Raw genomic sequence first — 17,632 nt, forward strand, 5'->3', positions numbered from 1 at the left:
CTAAATGCCTACGGGAACTTTCAGACTTCATAAAACTCTTACACAACTCTTATTTCATTTAATACCCCTCAAAGATGCTATGAAGAGTCAAGGCCAGTGTCAATTTTTAAAGGGGGCAAATAGTCCCAAAGAAGGTAAAAACAATATTCAGGATTAACCATCCTCTTTCTGCTGGACACTTGGTGCCTCTCCCTTCATTCTTCATTCTTCCATATCAAACCAGGTATATAGTGAAAAAATGGAATTTTACAAATGCTATGACTAAATAAGAATGTAAGGTAATATCGAGGCAAGAGTAGTAAAAATGGGGAGATATTTCTATTATATCTTTCCCAGACCATTTCATGTAATTAAGAAATAAATTTTAGTGACTAATTTCGCAGGTCGTTGGCTACGCATAACCATTGTTTCTAAGCCAAGTGGTTTCACAGCGAAATGTCTCATAAGAATATCCAATCATGAATATATTAGTTTGCTGTGAATGTGTCAAATGTTGTCCTACTGAAACGGAAAAATCAAGTCTCTTCAGCCAACTGAAAAGGTGCAAACACAGACATTAAATACTGAGTTCATGTTGAAACCGTTAATAAAAATGAGTAAGAAACGGATTCTCTTTATACTGCAGAGGGATAAGTTTCCTCCAGGAATACTGTGCAGCACGACTGAATTTCATGATCTCCTTACCTGATTTCAGGTGTAACAATCTCTGCTGCCAGACTATCTGAAGATTCTTGACTTCCCAGAGGGATTAACCCTATAAATACACAAACAAGGATCCAAGGTTGTAGAGAGAGTACACTGAATTCCTTTAGTTTCTACATGAAACTCGACTTTAAGCATTAAAAATTTTAACATTTAAAGTCTTTGTTTTAGTTATGTAAAAGACCATGTTACAGTCATCTTATTGTCATTTAACAATTGTGAAGTGTATAACTGAGTGGCAGTAACTCCATTCACTATGCTGTGGAATCCCTACTTATTTCCAAAACTCCTTACCCCAAAACATAAATTAATAACCATTAAAAAATAACTCCTGGATTCCCTTCTTCCTTAGCCCCCATAATCTTTATTTTACTTTCTGTCTGTCTCAATAAATCTGCCCATTCTAGATACCTAAGTTAAATCATACCAATATTTATCCTTTGGTGTCTGGATTATTTCATTCAGAATGTTCTGTAAACTCAAACATGTTACAGAATTTATCACACTTCATTTCTTTTCATGGCCAAATAATATTCCATTTGCTACGTATATGTATACAAATAAATATATGTACATTTTCTTGATCTGTTCATCTGCTGAGGAACATTCAGGTTGTTTCCATCTTCTAGCTACTGTGAATAATGCTGCTACAAACATTGGTAAACTAGTATTTGCTTGAGTCCTTGCTTTGAATTGGATATTTACTTTGGAATGAAGTTGCTGGATCATGTGGTAACTTTATATTTAACTTTTTAAAGAACCACCCATTCCTACCAGCAAGGCATGAGAGTTCCAATTTCTTACATGCTTCCCAAGAATTCTTTCTGTTTCTCTTTTTTGGGTAATAATCCATTCCAAATGGATGAGAACCATCTCACTGTGGTTTTTTTTTATTTTATTTTATTTTATTTTATTTTTTTATTTATCTGACAGAGATCACAAGTAGGCAGAGAGGCAAGCAGACAGAGAGGAGGAAGCAGGCTCCCCGCAGAGCAGAGAGCCCGATGCGGGGCTCGACCCCAGGACCCTGGGATCACGACCCGAGCAGAAGGCAGAGGCCCAACCCACTGAGCCACCCAGGTGCCCCCTCACTGTGGTTTTGATTTGCATATCTCTAATGACAATGATATTGAGCAGCTTTTCATGTGGTCTTTTTTTTGGGGGGGGTGTATTTTCTTTGGAGATACATCTATTCAAGTGCTTTAACCATTAGTGAACTTATTTATTTCTTTGCTGTTGTTGAGTTGTATAAATTCTTTATATATTCTGGAAATCAATCACTTATTGAATAGATGATTTACAAATATTTTCTCCCCATTTTATGGTTTGCCTTTTCACTATCAATACTGTTCTTTGATGCACAAAGTTTTTAATTTTGATGAAGTCCAATTCCTCATTTATTGTCTTATGCTTTTGGTATCAATTCCAAGAAGTAGATCCAGAGGCATTACAATTCCCCATCTTCTTCTATAAGTTTTATAGTTTTTTTTTTTAAATTTTTTAATATTTAAAAAAAAATTTTTTTAAAAGATTTTATTTATTTATCAGAGAGAGAGAGGGGGAGAGAGTGAGCACAGGCAGACAGAATGGCAGGCAGAGGCAGAGGGAGAAGCAGGCTCCCTGCTGAGCAAGGAGCCTGATGTGGGACTCGATTCCAGGACGCTGGGATCATGACCTGAGCCGAAGGCAGCTGCTTAACCAACTGAGCCACCCAGGCATCCCAGTTTTATAGTTTTAACCCTTACATTTAGGTCTTTTATCCATTTTGAGTTCATTTTTTAAATATGGCATAAGGTACAACTTTATGCTCTTGGATGTGGATATCCAGTTTTTCCAGCATAGTATGTTGAAAAGACTTTCAGTTCCACCACTGAATGGTCTTCACACTGTTTCTGAAAATCAACTGACCATATATAGGAGGGTTTATTTCTGGGCTCTCTATTGTATTCCATCGGTCTACATGACTGTCCTTAATGCCTATACCCACTGCTTTGATTGCTCTCCCAATCTTTTTCAAGACTACTCTGGCTAGTCAGGGTCCACTGACATTCCATATGAATTTAGAATGGGTTTTTCTATTTCTGCAAAAATGCCATTAATATTTTAGTAAGGACTGTACTGGATCTGTAGATTGCTTTTGGTAGTATTGTTATCTCAATACTTTTGCAGTTTTCAGGGTGCAAGTCTTCGCCTCCTTGGTTAAATTTATTTCCAAATATTTTATTCCTTTTGATCCTATTGTAAATAAAATTTTAATTTCCTTTTTGTATTGTTCATTATTAGTGTATGCATATATATTTATTTTTGTAGCTAATGTAACTGAGTTGTATTTCTGCAAATTTGCTGAATTCATTTTATTAGTTCCAAGAGATGCTTTTTTATTTTGGTGATCATGTCATCTGCAGAGATAGTTTTAGTTCTTCCTTTCCAACTCAGATAAAAAAAAAAAATTTTGGTCTAATTGCTCTGGCTAGACATCTGTGCTATTTTGAATAGAAGTATAAAAGTGGTGGTAGTCGGTATAATTGTCTTGCTTCCAATCTTAAAGGAAAAGCATTTACTGAGTATGATGTGCACTGTGGGTTTGTCATATATAGTTTTTATCACGTTATGGAAATTCCCTTTCTTTTACTCTCCCTAATTTATTGAGTGTTTATGGTGTGTGTGTGCATGTATTTTATGATGAAAGGGTGTTAGATTTTGTCAAATGCCTTTTCTGTATCAATTGAGATGATCAGGTGATTTTTTCCTTCATTTTATTCATGTGCTACACTATTATCTCGAGATGTCTATCCTTATGTGAATTTCATGCATTTCAATTATAGTAGTTTTATTGATTTGAAACTAGAATGTGTGAGCTGTCCAAACTTTTCCTTTCTATGATATATATATATATTTTTTGTTATACTATCTCCTTTGAAGTATCATATAAATTGTTGGATTAGCTTGTCCATTCCTACAAAAGAAGTGTGCTAAGAATCTGACTGGGATTGCACATCTTTAAATCATAAAGAGAACTGCAATCTTAACTAGTTAATTTTCTGATACCAGAACATGGACTGTCTCTCCATATGGCTAGATTTTTTTTTTAAAGGTTTTATTTACTTATTTGTCAGAGAGAGAGTGAGAGAGAGTGAGTGTAAGCAGGGGGGCAGCGGCAGGCTGAGGGAGAAGCAGGCTCCTTGCTGAACAGGGGGCCTGATGTGGGACTCAACTCTGGGACCCTGGTAATCATGACCTCAGCTGAAGGCAGGCACTTAACTGACTGAGCCACCCAGGAGTCCCCATATACCTAGGTCTTTATGTCAGCAATGATTTATAATTTTCAGTATACAAGTCTTACACTTTGTTAAACCTATTCCCAAGCATTTAAATCATTATGATACTACTGTAGTTTCATTTTCATATTATTTACCAGTAGTACACAGAAATATAGTTGGTATTTATACACCAATCTTTTATCCTGAGACTTTGCTGAACTCATTTACTAGTTCTATGATCTTTTTTTTACATCCTCCTTTCCAATCTGAATGCCTTTTATTTCTTTTCTTGCCTGACTGTACTGCCTAGAAACTCTGATACTATGATGAAGAGAAGTGGCAAGAGTGAACATCCTTATATGCACCCCCATGTTTACTGCAGCATTATTTACCACAGCCAAATTATGGAAGCAGCCAAAGTATCCAATGATAGATAAATGGATAAAGAAGAGGTGGTACACACACACACACACACACACACACACACACACACATTGGAATAGCATTTGGTTATTAGAAAGAATGAGATCTTGCCATTTGCAACAACATGGATGGAGCTAGAGAGTATAATGCTAAGATTTTCTCTCTCCCTCTCCCTTGGTCCCTCCTTGCTTCCACTCTCTATCTCTCTCAAAAAAAAAAAAAAAAAGAAAAAGAAAATGACAAATCTAAAAGTAGACTCTCACTCAACTACAGAGAACAGACAACTTACCAGAGGGAAAGCAGAGGGATGGATGAAATAGGTGATGGGGATTAAGTACACTTATCTTGATGAGCACTAAGAAATGTACAGAATTCCTGAATCACTATATTGCACACTTGAAACCAATATAACACTGTATGTTAACTATATTGGAGCTTAGTAAATAATAACAAAATAGGGGAAAAAAAAAAGTGATCATCCTTGCCTTGTTTCTGATCTTAGGGGAAAAGCAGTAAGTATCAGGTTGGCTGTAGGTTTTTCATAGTTATACTTGATCAGGTTCAGAAGTTTCCTTCTATTTCTTAGAACACTCTTGCTAAGTTTATCACAATGTCACCAACTTTTTTTTAAAGTTGATATAACATACACAACTCTCCATGTCAGGCATGTATGATCTACTTCATTCTTTTTAATGGCTCTATAGGATACAGTTGAATAAGACTGCTAACTTTTAGGTTGTTTCTAAATTTTAATATTGTAAATAACGCTTTAGTTCATTACGGTAAATTTTTAGAGCAAAATTCCTAGGTCAACAACATATACATAAATAAGGTTAAAACGTAAGAGGTTTATCGGTAGCAAAAAAACAAATGTGTAAATTTAAATAAGATGGCCTCTCTTGATGACAAAGGAGCTGAGAGTTAAAGAATTAAGGCTTAGGCTGATGCCTAAATTTTGGGAAATCTCATACAGTTGGTTAGAGATACATGAAAGGATTACCAAGCAGCAACAAGGGTCCAATTACATTCAGAAAAAATTATGTGTGTGTATGTGTGTGTAAAAATACATACTTTTCTCAAAAGCAAAAATCTATTTCTGACTACTATAAACTAAAAAACCTCTGCACAGCAAAGAAAACTACGAACAAGATGAAAAGGCAATATAATAAATGGATGAAAATACTTGCAAACTATACATCTGATATGGGATTAATACTGAAAACAAAGAACTCATACAACTCAACTGCAAAAACAATTAAGAAATGGGCAGAGGATATGAATAAGCATTTTTACAAAGACAAACAGATGGCCAACACACACATGAAAAGATGTACAACATCACTCATCATCAGGGAGAGGCATATCAAAACTACAATGAGATGTCACCTCACACCTGTTAGAGTAGCTATTATCCAAAGGACAAGATAATAAGCTGTGATGATGTGGAGAAAAGAGAAACTTTGTGCACTTTTGGAAGGAATGTAATTTGGTGTAGTCACTGTGGAAAACAATATGGAGGATCCTTAAAAAATTAAAAATAGAAATAGCAAACGACCCAGCAATTCCTCTTCTGGGAATTTATAGACAGTAAATGAAAATACTAACTTGAGAAAATATCTGTGCTCTTACTATTTACAATAGTTAAGACATGGAAACAACCTAAGTTTCATCAATTGATAAATGAATAAACAAACTGTAGGGGGCAAGTGTTTGTGTGTATAAATATTATTCAGTCATAAAAAGAACGAAATCTTGCCATTTGTGGTATTATGAACCTTAAGAGCATGACACTAAGTGAAATAACTCAAATACAGGAAAATAGATGTTTGTCTGATACATACAGACCTACTCTGTGATGACACTTGTATGTGGACGCTAAAGAAAACAAAACAAAAAACAAGAACAAAAAAAAACCCAAGCTCACAAATAGAGAACTGATTGGTGGCTGCCAGCGGTGGGATGTAGAGGGTGGGCAAAATGGGTGAAGGGGGTCAAAAGGTACAAACTTCCAGATACAATATAACTAAGTCACAAGGATATAATGTACACAGTATGGTGACCATAGTTAATAATATTGTATTACATATCTGAAAGTTGCTGAGAATAGATCTTAAAAGTTCTCATCACAAGAGAAGCAAATTTTCTAACTATGTATGTTGATGGATGTTAATTGGACTTAGTGTGGTGATCATTTCAGAATATATACAAATAATTAATCATTAGATTGTACACCTGAAACTAACATAATGTTATATGCCAATTATACCTTTAAAAAAAAAAAAAAGAAAAAAGAGAAAGATATATAATTGTCTTTAGCAGGCCCTGGTTAATTTGGAATAGAGAAAAAAACTTTAGGCTATCTGAATTGGGGTTTCACAAGTTTTCAAGATAAGGAAAGACAGTGGTGAGGAAAACAGTTAAAATGGCTGCTTGGCAGACTGTGTGAGCTGGAAAAAGGTGCCAGAAGAGAACTGTCCAGCTTATCAACAGAAACAACAAAGAGGGGGTTAAAGGTGACATGTAACAGGTAGAATGAATGAGGAGGAGAAAAAGGAGGGTGTAGTCAGGAGGAAATTCCAGTTTCAGGTAACTGAAAAGCCAAGGGCTGGATACTAGAGGGGCACAAACAACTGTGAAGCTGTGCAAGTCACTGTTCGGGTTCCACATCTGCCAGCAAGATGACAAAAGTGGGAGGGACTAACTCTGAGCTAAGTGCTGCTCCTCCCCTGTGAGAACAGCAGAGCTCTACTTTGGACAGAAGTCCTGTAATGGACTGATATCCACCCCACATCTCAGGTAGGAAAAAAACCCCCAAAACCCCACTGACTTAGAAAGTTTGACTTTTAAGGCGGTCATAAGAAACTTGCCAGAATAACTTTCCAGGTTTATTATTAATGCAGGTGACTTAACAAATGTTATTTTTTTTTTGTTATTTGACCTAACAAAATTCAATATTTAAATATAATTAAAATACAAAATGGGCAAGTAAATATGGTCTCATTACTACAGCCTATTTGCCATAAAATCTGGGTAACAGTTTAGAATTTATATCAACTTCATGGCCTGTTCACTGATTTTTCATTTCCATCCATTGGTACAAGCACTTTAAAATGAATCTAAATTTTTTAAAAACTTAATTTATTTTAGGGGCACCTGGGTGGCTCAGTGGGTTAAAGCCTCTGCCTTCGGCTCAGGTCATGATCCCAGGGTCCTGGGATGGAGCCCCACATTGGGCTCTCTGCTCAGCAGGGAGTCTGCTTCCCTTCCTCTCTCTTTGCCTGCCTCTCTGCCTACTTGTGCTCTCTGTCAAATAAAATCTTAAAAAAAAAAAAAAAAAAAAAAAAAAAAAAAAAAAAGAGTTGGCCACTCAACCAAGTGAGCCACCCAGGAGTCCCTGAAGCTAAAATTTCTACTATTACCATAAGAAATAAATAATCCTGGCTACTGAAAAGTTTTTACCTTGAGTTGTGAGTTGTCCTTCTTGAGCCTGTACACAACGAAGCTCTTCAATGGTTTCCTTCAGAGAATCCCTTTCTGTTCTTAACCTCTGGAGGGACATTAAAAAGAAGGAAAGTTATAAGTTTTATAAATTTATTCATCAGTGGCCTCTGCCTTACCTAAGAGAATGATGAACATCAGGGAAAATGGGCATGTTTCACCTTTTGATCTTCCACAGAAAGATCATAATGTGTAAGACAATGTTATCCACAGTTAAACATAAGAAACAAAAGTGTCTACACTGCCTTACATAAGTACATTACATAAATGACATTCCTTTCATTAGACATAAAAAAATCAAACAGTAAAGCCTTTAAATATTCATAAACCATTACAAAGTAAACATTTTTAAAAGATTCAAAATTTGCTGAACAAAAAAAAATATTGTGTTCTCTATTAACTCTACAGAAAACAAAAAGCTACACAAATTTTTAGAAAGTAATGAGGAGAACAATGTATAAGAAGCAACAGTAATAAAAAAGATAAAGATATACAAAAGAAATTAGTGTAACCAAAAATATTCTTTTAATCTTCTATTTTAGATTTATTTGTGAAACACATATGTTAATCTATAATTTAAAAACAAACAGGATCTCTAATTAAATAATTAATGAAAGGCATCAAATATCATTATCTTAATTTTAGCAGTGCTCAAAGCCAAAACGCCTTATACTCACATCCTTTTCTTTTTGAAGACTGTCAACTTTTTCTTTTAGCCGCTTATATTCAAAATCTAATTTATCTGCTTTCTTCGATTCTTCAGATAATCTATTTTGTAGTTCTACTACCTGATTCAGAAAGGTACCATTAATTTGTATAATTTGAAACATTAAAAATTTTCATTGTTTTCTTTTGCAGAACTATGAAAACTCCCTGCCCCATATATACTTAAAAAAAAAAAAAAAAAAAAGTGTATGACATAGCAGCCTATCCCAACAAGAGATCTAGTAGAAAACATCTGCCCAGGCATTATGGGGTCTAAAACCAGACCATCCAGAGTAGTAATGTACAAAATCATGAAAGAACCTATAGAACAGGCTTCCATATCCTATTATACAGGTAACAAAGGAGTCTCAAACTCTTTGAGCACAAAGCCAAAGAAACATGAACGGAAAACAGTCCAATTGCACAGCTAAGCTTATAAGAAAGTAAGGGAAACCTTCAGGGGCAAAAACTGCAGTGATAAGTTTGTGTGGAAGCTATGCAGTATCATGAGGCACCTACCAACTGTTAATACCAGGAATCTAGAACTCCAAATTTAAAAGAAGATGTTGTGGGGCACCTGGGTGGCTCAGTGGGTTAAGCCGCTGCCTTCGGCTCAGGTCATGATCTCAGGGTCCTGGGATCGAGTCCCGCATTGGGATCTCTGCTCAGCAGAAAGCCTGCTTTCCTCTCTTTCTCTCTCTGCCTGCCTCTCTACTGTGATCTCTCTCTGTCAAATAAATAAATAAAATCTTTAAAATGAAGTGTAACTTGAAATTCTGATTCTAACTATGGCCTGCTAATAGGTAGATTTGTTTTCGTTTTTATCACATGATTTATCTTGCAAATCTTAACTCAAGCAATTAATTTAGTCTTGGTTGGTAGTGGTGTGAAATACATGGCCTAAACAAAGCAAACACAAAATCAACCAAACCCCCAAGTATTCCTGAAGAGAAAGATGAGCCAAATGAAAGAGCGAAGGCCATAAAGAAGCGACCATAACTACCAGTTAGGAAAACATTAACAGTAGTAACAATAAAGTAGTAGAGTAAGACCTATAAAGATTTGATTGGAATTATCAGTTATAAAATACAAAGATTAATACATAAAGAGAATAGAGACACAAATCTAAATTATGAAAGGAAGATGATCGGGCAGGTTTGAAAGAACACTCAGAGAACCTGTGGAAAGAAAAATACTATCATTGAAAAAATACATTAAGCCACAGATCAAAATAGGTAGAGAGAATTCATATATTATAGAATTGTACTGCAATATTTCAAGTTATTGACTCCTTATTTGTTTTGTAATTCATTGTTAATACTATCTGTAATGTACTTCATTTGTTCTAAAATATGTTCAGGTTTTTTCCCCCTTTATTTATTTATTTGATGGGGGTGGTGTACACAGAGCACAAGGAGGAAGAAGAAGAGGGAGAAGCAGGACCCTGGGATCATGACTGGAGCTGAAGGCAGATGATGCCTAACCGACTGAGCCACTCAGGCGCTCCTGTTCAGGCATTCTTTTCTTCAAATGTCTTTAACTCTTGCTGTTCTCTCTTCTGAAACCCTAATTAAATCATCTCATTTTAATTTAATATGTTTAAATTTCACACATAGTTTTCCTGGGGTACATTTATTTGGGGTAATTTCTCAGGCCATGTTCAAGTTCACTAATTCTTTCAACTTTATTGTGTGTTGAAAAGTTTATAATAAAATCTGGGAAAGTAATGTAGCCAGCAAAAAAATTTGCTAGTCATTCATGGTGTACAGAGCTGTTCTACTAAAACTTCTTCGACTCACTTTAAGCTAGTATATAGTTTTGATACCAAAATCAGATCAGGAAAGTATGAGATAGAGAACTTCAAGTGAATCATAGAGGAAAAAGATTCTACGTAAAATGAACAAAGCAAAACTAACAATGTGAAAACAACAAATTCTCAGTGACTCTATGAAGTTTAACTCAGGAATACAAGGATGGTTTAAGCATCAACAATACATTAATATAATTAATCACATTAATAGAAAGGAATAGTAGTACAGGTATCTCTCCAGGGTATAGGAAAAGGAGCTGATTAAATTCAGCCTCCATTTAAGATAAACAACTGGAGTTCAACATGCTAATATATGCTGGTAAAACATTTAAAGCATTCTGTATAAAATCAACAAGAAATGGTTGTCTACTATGATTAATTCTATTCAGAGCTGTATTACAAGTCAAATGTGTTGATTAAAAAGAAAAAGGGTGTGGAGTAGAAAGAAACAAACAAAACTGCTCTAATTTGTCTATGACTTCTGATGAGAGACCCTACAGACATTATTAGAAGTAATATGAGAATCTGGTATGGTTGTAAAATGTACATAAAAATCAATTTCAATCATTTAAATGAGCGACAAACTAAAAATGATCTTTTATTTTGCTAACTGCAGTTATAAAATCAACAAAACATGTACATGACATTTAGAAGAAACTTATAAAAACTTAACTGAAAGACACTGAAGACCTAAATAAATGGAAAGATGTATTCACCAACAGGAACATTCACTGTTGTAAAGATGTCAATTCTCCCCAAATTAATCAACAGCATCAATGTAATTCCAATTCCCAAAAGTTTTGGGTATAAAGGGAAGGAAAAGGCCTAATGGACAGTTTTGAAAAAGAACAAGGTGTGTGTATTATCATATATCAAATTACTAAAAAACTATAGATAATAATAAGTGGGATATTGGTGTAAGACTAGACAAATAAACCAGTGAAACAGAAGAGAGTGCCAAGAAACAAACTTACATTTAAGATGGAAAATATAGGTACTTCTAAGATAGAATTGCAGGTCCTTGTGGAAGAAACTATTAAATAAATGGCACTAGGTTGAATGGTTGCCTACACAGATAATAAAGTTTCACCTGGATCTTTAACCTAGCATCCTACACAAGAACTAATTCCATGTGGATAAGAGACCTAACTGTGCAAAACAAACTTTAAATCTTTGTTAACAAAATAAAAGGTTGGCTTACACTCTTATGTAGGAAATGATTTAAGACATAAAAGGTACAGATCATAAAAAGATATTTAAAGTTCATTATCTTAGAATTAATCTCAAAAAAAAAAAAAGAGAGAGACAGGTTACAGATTGGCAGGAAATAAACGCAGCAAGTGTAACCGACAAAAGATTAATAGTAAGAACATATAAAGACCTTACAGAAATCAGTAAGAAAAAATAATATAGTTGTAAAAATGAATAAAAGATTTAAAGTGGGCCATTCACAAAAGAACTGTGATCAGTAAATATATTTGTAATTAGGGTAATGCAAAGTATAATCATGAGGAGACACTATTTCATATTCATCCAATTGGCAATATTTCAAGTATGACAATACTATGTGTTGGTGATGATGCAGAACAAGAGGAATTCATAAAACTTCTGTTTAGTAATACAGTCACTTTGAAGAACAATTTAGCAATATCTAATTAAATGAAGATACTCTAAGGAAGAGATTCCATATAGCTGTAAAACTTTCACACATGTATAGAAGAGTACATGTTCTCATTGTATGTATAGTGGCACTTAAATTAAAAAAAAAAAAAAAAAAGTTAAAACATCCTGTACGTCCTTCAATGGGAAAATGGGTAAACTGTGGTATAGTGACTCCAAATAATAGCATATAGTGGTACAGATGAATAAAGCTATCTTTATACCTATCAACATAAACAAATTTCCCAAATACACTGAGCAAAGTAAATCACAGAAGAGCCCTTTTATTATATCATTTATATAGTTCTGAACCATGTCAAAAGTGTTATACATTATATATATATGAACTAATATATATGCACCAAATGAATAAAGAGATGCATGGAATGAAAACTACAAAATAGTACAGTGGTTACTATAATGGGGAGGGGAAGAGTCTGTTTTATTCTTTAAGCATAGACACTTGTATCATTCTTTTACTTCTGTGTATTTTGTATTACATAATAATTTAAAAATAAAAAACAACAGAAGGATCTGCTATGGACACTAGTCAATAACCACTGGATAAGAATTAAGTTTCAATGTTAACTACATTGGAATTAAAATTTAAAACTGAGTTAAGAAAAAACAACAAAAAAACCCTAAGTTTCGTAGGTAAAATACAATACCTTGAAAACAAAAGTAAGTGGATTTTTGGTAAGCCACAAGGTTATAATGGAGAACGTGCCTGAAAACATCATCAAGAAACTTTGTTACTATTCTTTTTACCTGTCTCTTATATGTCTCAAGTTGACTTCGAGCTGCATTGGCTTTTCTTAACTCTTCCTCTAGACTGACAGTGTTCTGCATATACATAGTATTCTTTTCTTCTAAGAGTTTAACCTGACGCCTCAAATCACCAAGATCTTCTAGCTTCTTTTTATATGATTCCACTTGGCCTTCTAGTTTAGACACTTTATCAGAAGAATGTCTAGAATGAGATGGGAAATCAGAAATCAGAAACATATCCAGAGCTGTAAAGCTGTTTTAATAGTGCTAACCCAAGAGGGACTGCCAGAAAAGAACACATGCTAATGAAATTATAAGACCCAAGGTGATTCCAGATTAATGTTTTGTTCAGGCTAAAAACGACGACCAAAATTACGGCAAAATGTGTAATGGAGAATGTTATGTAATTTAAGGAAAGCAAGTGGTGCTGGTGGTGTGTGTGTGGGAGGGGTAACGAGCAGAGTCACATGTAGCTCAAAAGCAAAATAAACTGTGCAGGGTCCAAATGATCTGGCAATTAGAATGTTATTAATGACCACAGGAACAGCTCTTTTCATGGAGTAGTGGGGGCAGGAGGTGGCAAATTTTAGGGTGTTAAGGAGACAATGTAGATTTCACCTTGTGTGATCTAGAATTTGTTTTGGAGGGAAGCAGAGAGTAGTAAGTCTTTCTGTCTAAGAGGAAAGAGACCTAAACATATAAACATATGCTAAGGTGGGAGATCCAGATGCTAAGAGAAATGATGACTGATTACACAGTCCTTGTGTAAGCAAGAAGTGTTGAGATCCAGAGCACTTAAAAAGGAATTAGTACTAGACGTGAGAAAGAATAACAAGTCTACATTCTAAAAGCAAAAATGAAAAGAGGGTGGGAACGCAGGGCAGTTAGCTGCAGGAACTACAGGACATAGAGAGTCCCACAGTTCATGGCCCCTTTCCTTGATGCAGTAGGAGACAATGTCATCCACTGACACTAAGGCATGGAGAAGTGTGGGGGGTGGGCATCCAGGTGAGAAGTTATGGAAATATGTACTAGCTATGAGAGGAATGGGAGACAGAACTATCTATGATGAGCAGCAGAATGGTGGACCACAGGTAAGAACCCAATGAAGACTAAAGATCATGAATTTATAGCAGGACAAAACTATAGCACTATGTGATTTTCTCTATTCTTTCTCAGTATTCAAAGAGCAAAAGTTAAAATGGCTGGAATGATCCAACAGAGGATAGATTATACAAGTGGAATGGTCAGAAAATGAGGTGGCAGGGAGTGAAGGCGCTTACTGAGGAACAGGCAAAGTGCAGATAAAATGGTCTAGCAAGGAAATGACTCCTTGTGGGTGTGACAGCATCCAAGGAAGAGGAAGACTGTGACCATAGGACTTGAAATTAAAGAAAAGGAGTCGTAATAAGAAAAGCTCCAGAGCTACGCAAGTATGAAGCGATGGTTGGAGGTTAATTTCTATTTAACATTTATATAGCACGTACTTGCTAGATACTGTCCCAGCTGTTTAGAAATATCAATTCCGTTCTGCGTATCAATCTGAGGTGGGTATGTGCATCACCTCCATTTTACAGATGAGAAAAGGGTTACATAGAGATTAAATGAATGGTAGCACTGGAATCTGAACTCAGGTAGTCCAGAAGGGTTAAGTTCTCTTAAACACCATGCTGTGTTCAGAGATCCTAGAGTTCGTCACATCATTGGTAGAGGTGTTCTGGGTGACGACAGGCCTGAGATTGTAACAAGATGGGAAGACTGTTTACCTAAGAACATCTATTTCATCTTTTAGAGACTGAGCTTCATCTGCCAAAGTGGTCAGTTCATCATTCTGTTGCCGAAGTTCAGAGATTTCCTTTTCTAACTCTTCACAGCGTATACGATAATCATCTTTGGCTGCTTCTAGTCTGTAACCAAAACAAAATAGACCAAGAAAGTACTATTTATTGTCTAGCAATTCTCCTTTGAACGATAAAAGGAAATAAAAACACAAGAAAAAACTCTTGAATCTCCTGTGACCATAAACTCTCTCTCTAAGTTTTAACCGTCCTGAAAACAGATTCCACTGGTCCAAGGCTTGCGGAAACTTACAACTGATCACCACTCCTCTATTCAAAAAATTGGAGGTCAAGAAATATTTTTCAAAAGACAGCACACGTAATTCATTTAAAGCTTTATTTTTTTACTATGAAATTAACATAGGTTTCTTGTTGAAAGTTTACAAAATATAGAAAAGCAAAGAAGATAAAAATCATGTATTGATCTAAATAGATCATACTGTTAACATTTTTGAGTGCATCCTCCAGGCCGGTTGCTATTCATAGCTCTTTTCCCTCTAAATATGGATAATACTATACCTACTTCTTACTTTATTTTGCTTAACATAAAGCCTTCTTTTGATTTACAAGACTGTCTTGTCACAAATATTTATTTTTGATTATTTACTTTCAATTTAATTTATATAATCCTTAATGTTAACAGAAATTTTATAATCCTTAATGTTAACAGAAATACGTAAGTTTTACGTAATTCTACTGATTAATTTTATACTTTATGGTTTCCACTTTAAAGTGTATGATTCAAGATTTTTTCCTTTATTCTATATTTTCCATTAGGATTTATATACTTTCATTTTTAACATGAAATTCTCATTTCCCCTTGAATTCATTATATGATATAATGTAGAAATCTAACTTTTCCTGCCAAAATATCTACCCATGACCCCAAAATCATTTAACAAATAATTTAACCTTTACCTATTAATTTAAAAAAATGCTGCCTTGATTACACATTTTTATATACACTTGGGTTGGTTTCTGGATCTTTGCTTGTATTACTAGTTTGTCTGTATTTTGCTGCACCAGTACCAAGCTTTTAAAATTAGTAGAGAAATAAATATTTCAACATTGGACATGGAAAGTACTCCTTTATTATACTTTGTGTGTAAATGTTCTGGGAACCTCTTGGTCATCAATACGTCCAGGTGAAAATAAAATTTAAATTGGAATCGAGTTAAAATTAATAATTTAAGAGAAAATGGCATTCTTACAATCTTTCATTAAAAACATGTAAACAAACAAAACATGTTAACATGTTATCTCTCTCCATATATTTAAATAATTTCTATGTATAACAGAAGTTTCCATCATATAAGTCCTTCATATTTCTTTTGAATTTATTCTTTGAATACTTTTGTATTTATAAATGCCAAATTTTTCCTGATGATAACCAGTTATTGATAGAAAACCTTATGACCTATACAAATGTCTTATAGTTACCCTCTCCCATTAACTGTTTACTGGTTCTGAGAACTTTTCAGTTGATTCACTTAACATTTTCTAGGTGGATGAGCCTATTACTTTTAATGATTTTAATGATTACATTTAATGATCATTTGTTTTTGGTCTTTCCAAAATTTTTATGTCATTTCCGTTTCATTTTCTAGAAAAGTAATAACTAAAATTGTATGTGCCAGGCAATATTCTCAGCACTTTACATATGTTAACTCATTTAATACTAAAAATTTCTACAAGGTAGGTAATTATTTTTTAAAGATTTATTTATTTATTTGACAGACAGAGATCACAAGTAGGCAGAGAGGCACACAGAGAGAGACAAGAGATGAGGAAGCAGGCTCCCTGCTAAGCCGAAAGGCTGATGCAGGGCTCTACCCCAGGACCCTGGGATCATGACCTGAGCCGAAGGAAGAAGCTTTAACCCACTGGGCCACCCAGGTGCCCCGAAGGTAGGTAATTATTAAGACCATTTTATAGTGGATGAAATGGAGGCATGCCCAAGGTTACAGAAATACTAAGTGGCAAAGCCAGGATTTATAGAATGTCTAAGAAAAATTCAAATATTAGATTAATACTCATCCTCATCTTGTTCTTAACTTTACTGAGAATTTCATACACTAAGCTTATTTTATACTATTCTTTGTCCTTTAACTTATGGATTGAAGGAACTAAAATAATAAATTTAATAGTTATTGTAATAGTTATTGTAATAGACTTAACAATATTCGACAGGTTAACACTTCTGGGATAAAGTTTATTTTAATATAGTACTGTATTGAATTTGCTATTGTTTTAGTTAGGATTATTTTTTAAAAATTCATAAATGAGATGTCAGTACTCCCTTTTTTTGATGTTAGGATTTTTCTTTTCTTAAAATTATTTTTGCTGATGCTGATGTAAGGGAGGAAAAAATGGAAGCAAAGGCTTAATGCGCCAGCTGTTACCACTGTCTGGAAAACCCTCCCCAACTCTTTATTTTTAAGTAACTGAAATCTATGACAATTGGAAAGGCAGATCAATGAAAATCTGCATATCCTTTGCCAGATTCACCTACTATTAACATTTTGTTTCACGTACTTTCTCTCATTTGCTTAGAAAACAAATGCACATACATTTTTTAGAGAACTATTCAAAAGGAAGCTGCAGAGGTCATGACCCTTCTAATAAAGAAGGACAATCTTTCATACATCATAATACCATCTTTGTATCTAAGACAACTAATGTTAATTTAATAATATTATCTAATAGGTTGTCCATATTTAAATTTCACTAACTGCTGTAAAAATGTCTTATAGTTCCCTCTCCCCACCCTAATCCAGGATCCAATGATAATTTTCAGATTATCTTTAATAGTATTATCCCTTTGTCTTTCTCTTCTTTTGTTTTTTATAACTTTGACTTTTTCGAGTAGTCTTAGTCATCTTTAAGGATATTCCTTATTCGGATTATTTCTTTGTGATTACATTCAGGTTAAATATTTGGCACAAATACTACATAGCACTGGGTACAAT

The 17,632-nt window shown here is 34.4% G+C and overlaps 1 protein-coding gene across 3 annotated transcripts in view; it reads right to left on the reverse strand.

Annotated features, from left to right (window-relative positions):
- The window catches only part of HOOK3 (hook microtubule tethering protein 3), a 107,056-nt gene that overhangs the window by 33,149 nt on the left and 56,275 nt on the right, over positions 1–17,632 (reverse strand). For all 3 annotated transcript variants that reach the window (XR_009349645.1, XM_059156056.1, XM_059156057.1), the window contains exons 10-14: positions 14,592–14,732; positions 12,826–13,027; positions 8,561–8,671; positions 7,845–7,932; positions 685–754 (exon numbers count right to left, since the gene is read on the reverse strand). Coding sequence is in view for 2 of the 3 variants with exons in the window: in XM_059156056.1 (XP_059012039.1) it covers positions 685–754; positions 7,845–7,932; positions 8,561–8,671; positions 12,826–13,027; positions 14,592–14,732 (612 nt within the window). In the remaining variant the exon portion in view is untranslated. The remainder of the gene's footprint in view (positions 1–684; positions 755–7,844; positions 7,933–8,560; positions 8,672–12,825; positions 13,028–14,591; positions 14,733–17,632) is intronic.

Source organism: Mustela lutreola, chromosome 18 (genome assembly GCF_030435805.1).
Source record: "Mustela lutreola isolate mMusLut2 chromosome 18, mMusLut2.pri, whole genome shotgun sequence".
Classification (NCBI taxonomy): Eukaryota; Metazoa; Chordata; class Mammalia; order Carnivora; family Mustelidae; genus Mustela; species Mustela lutreola.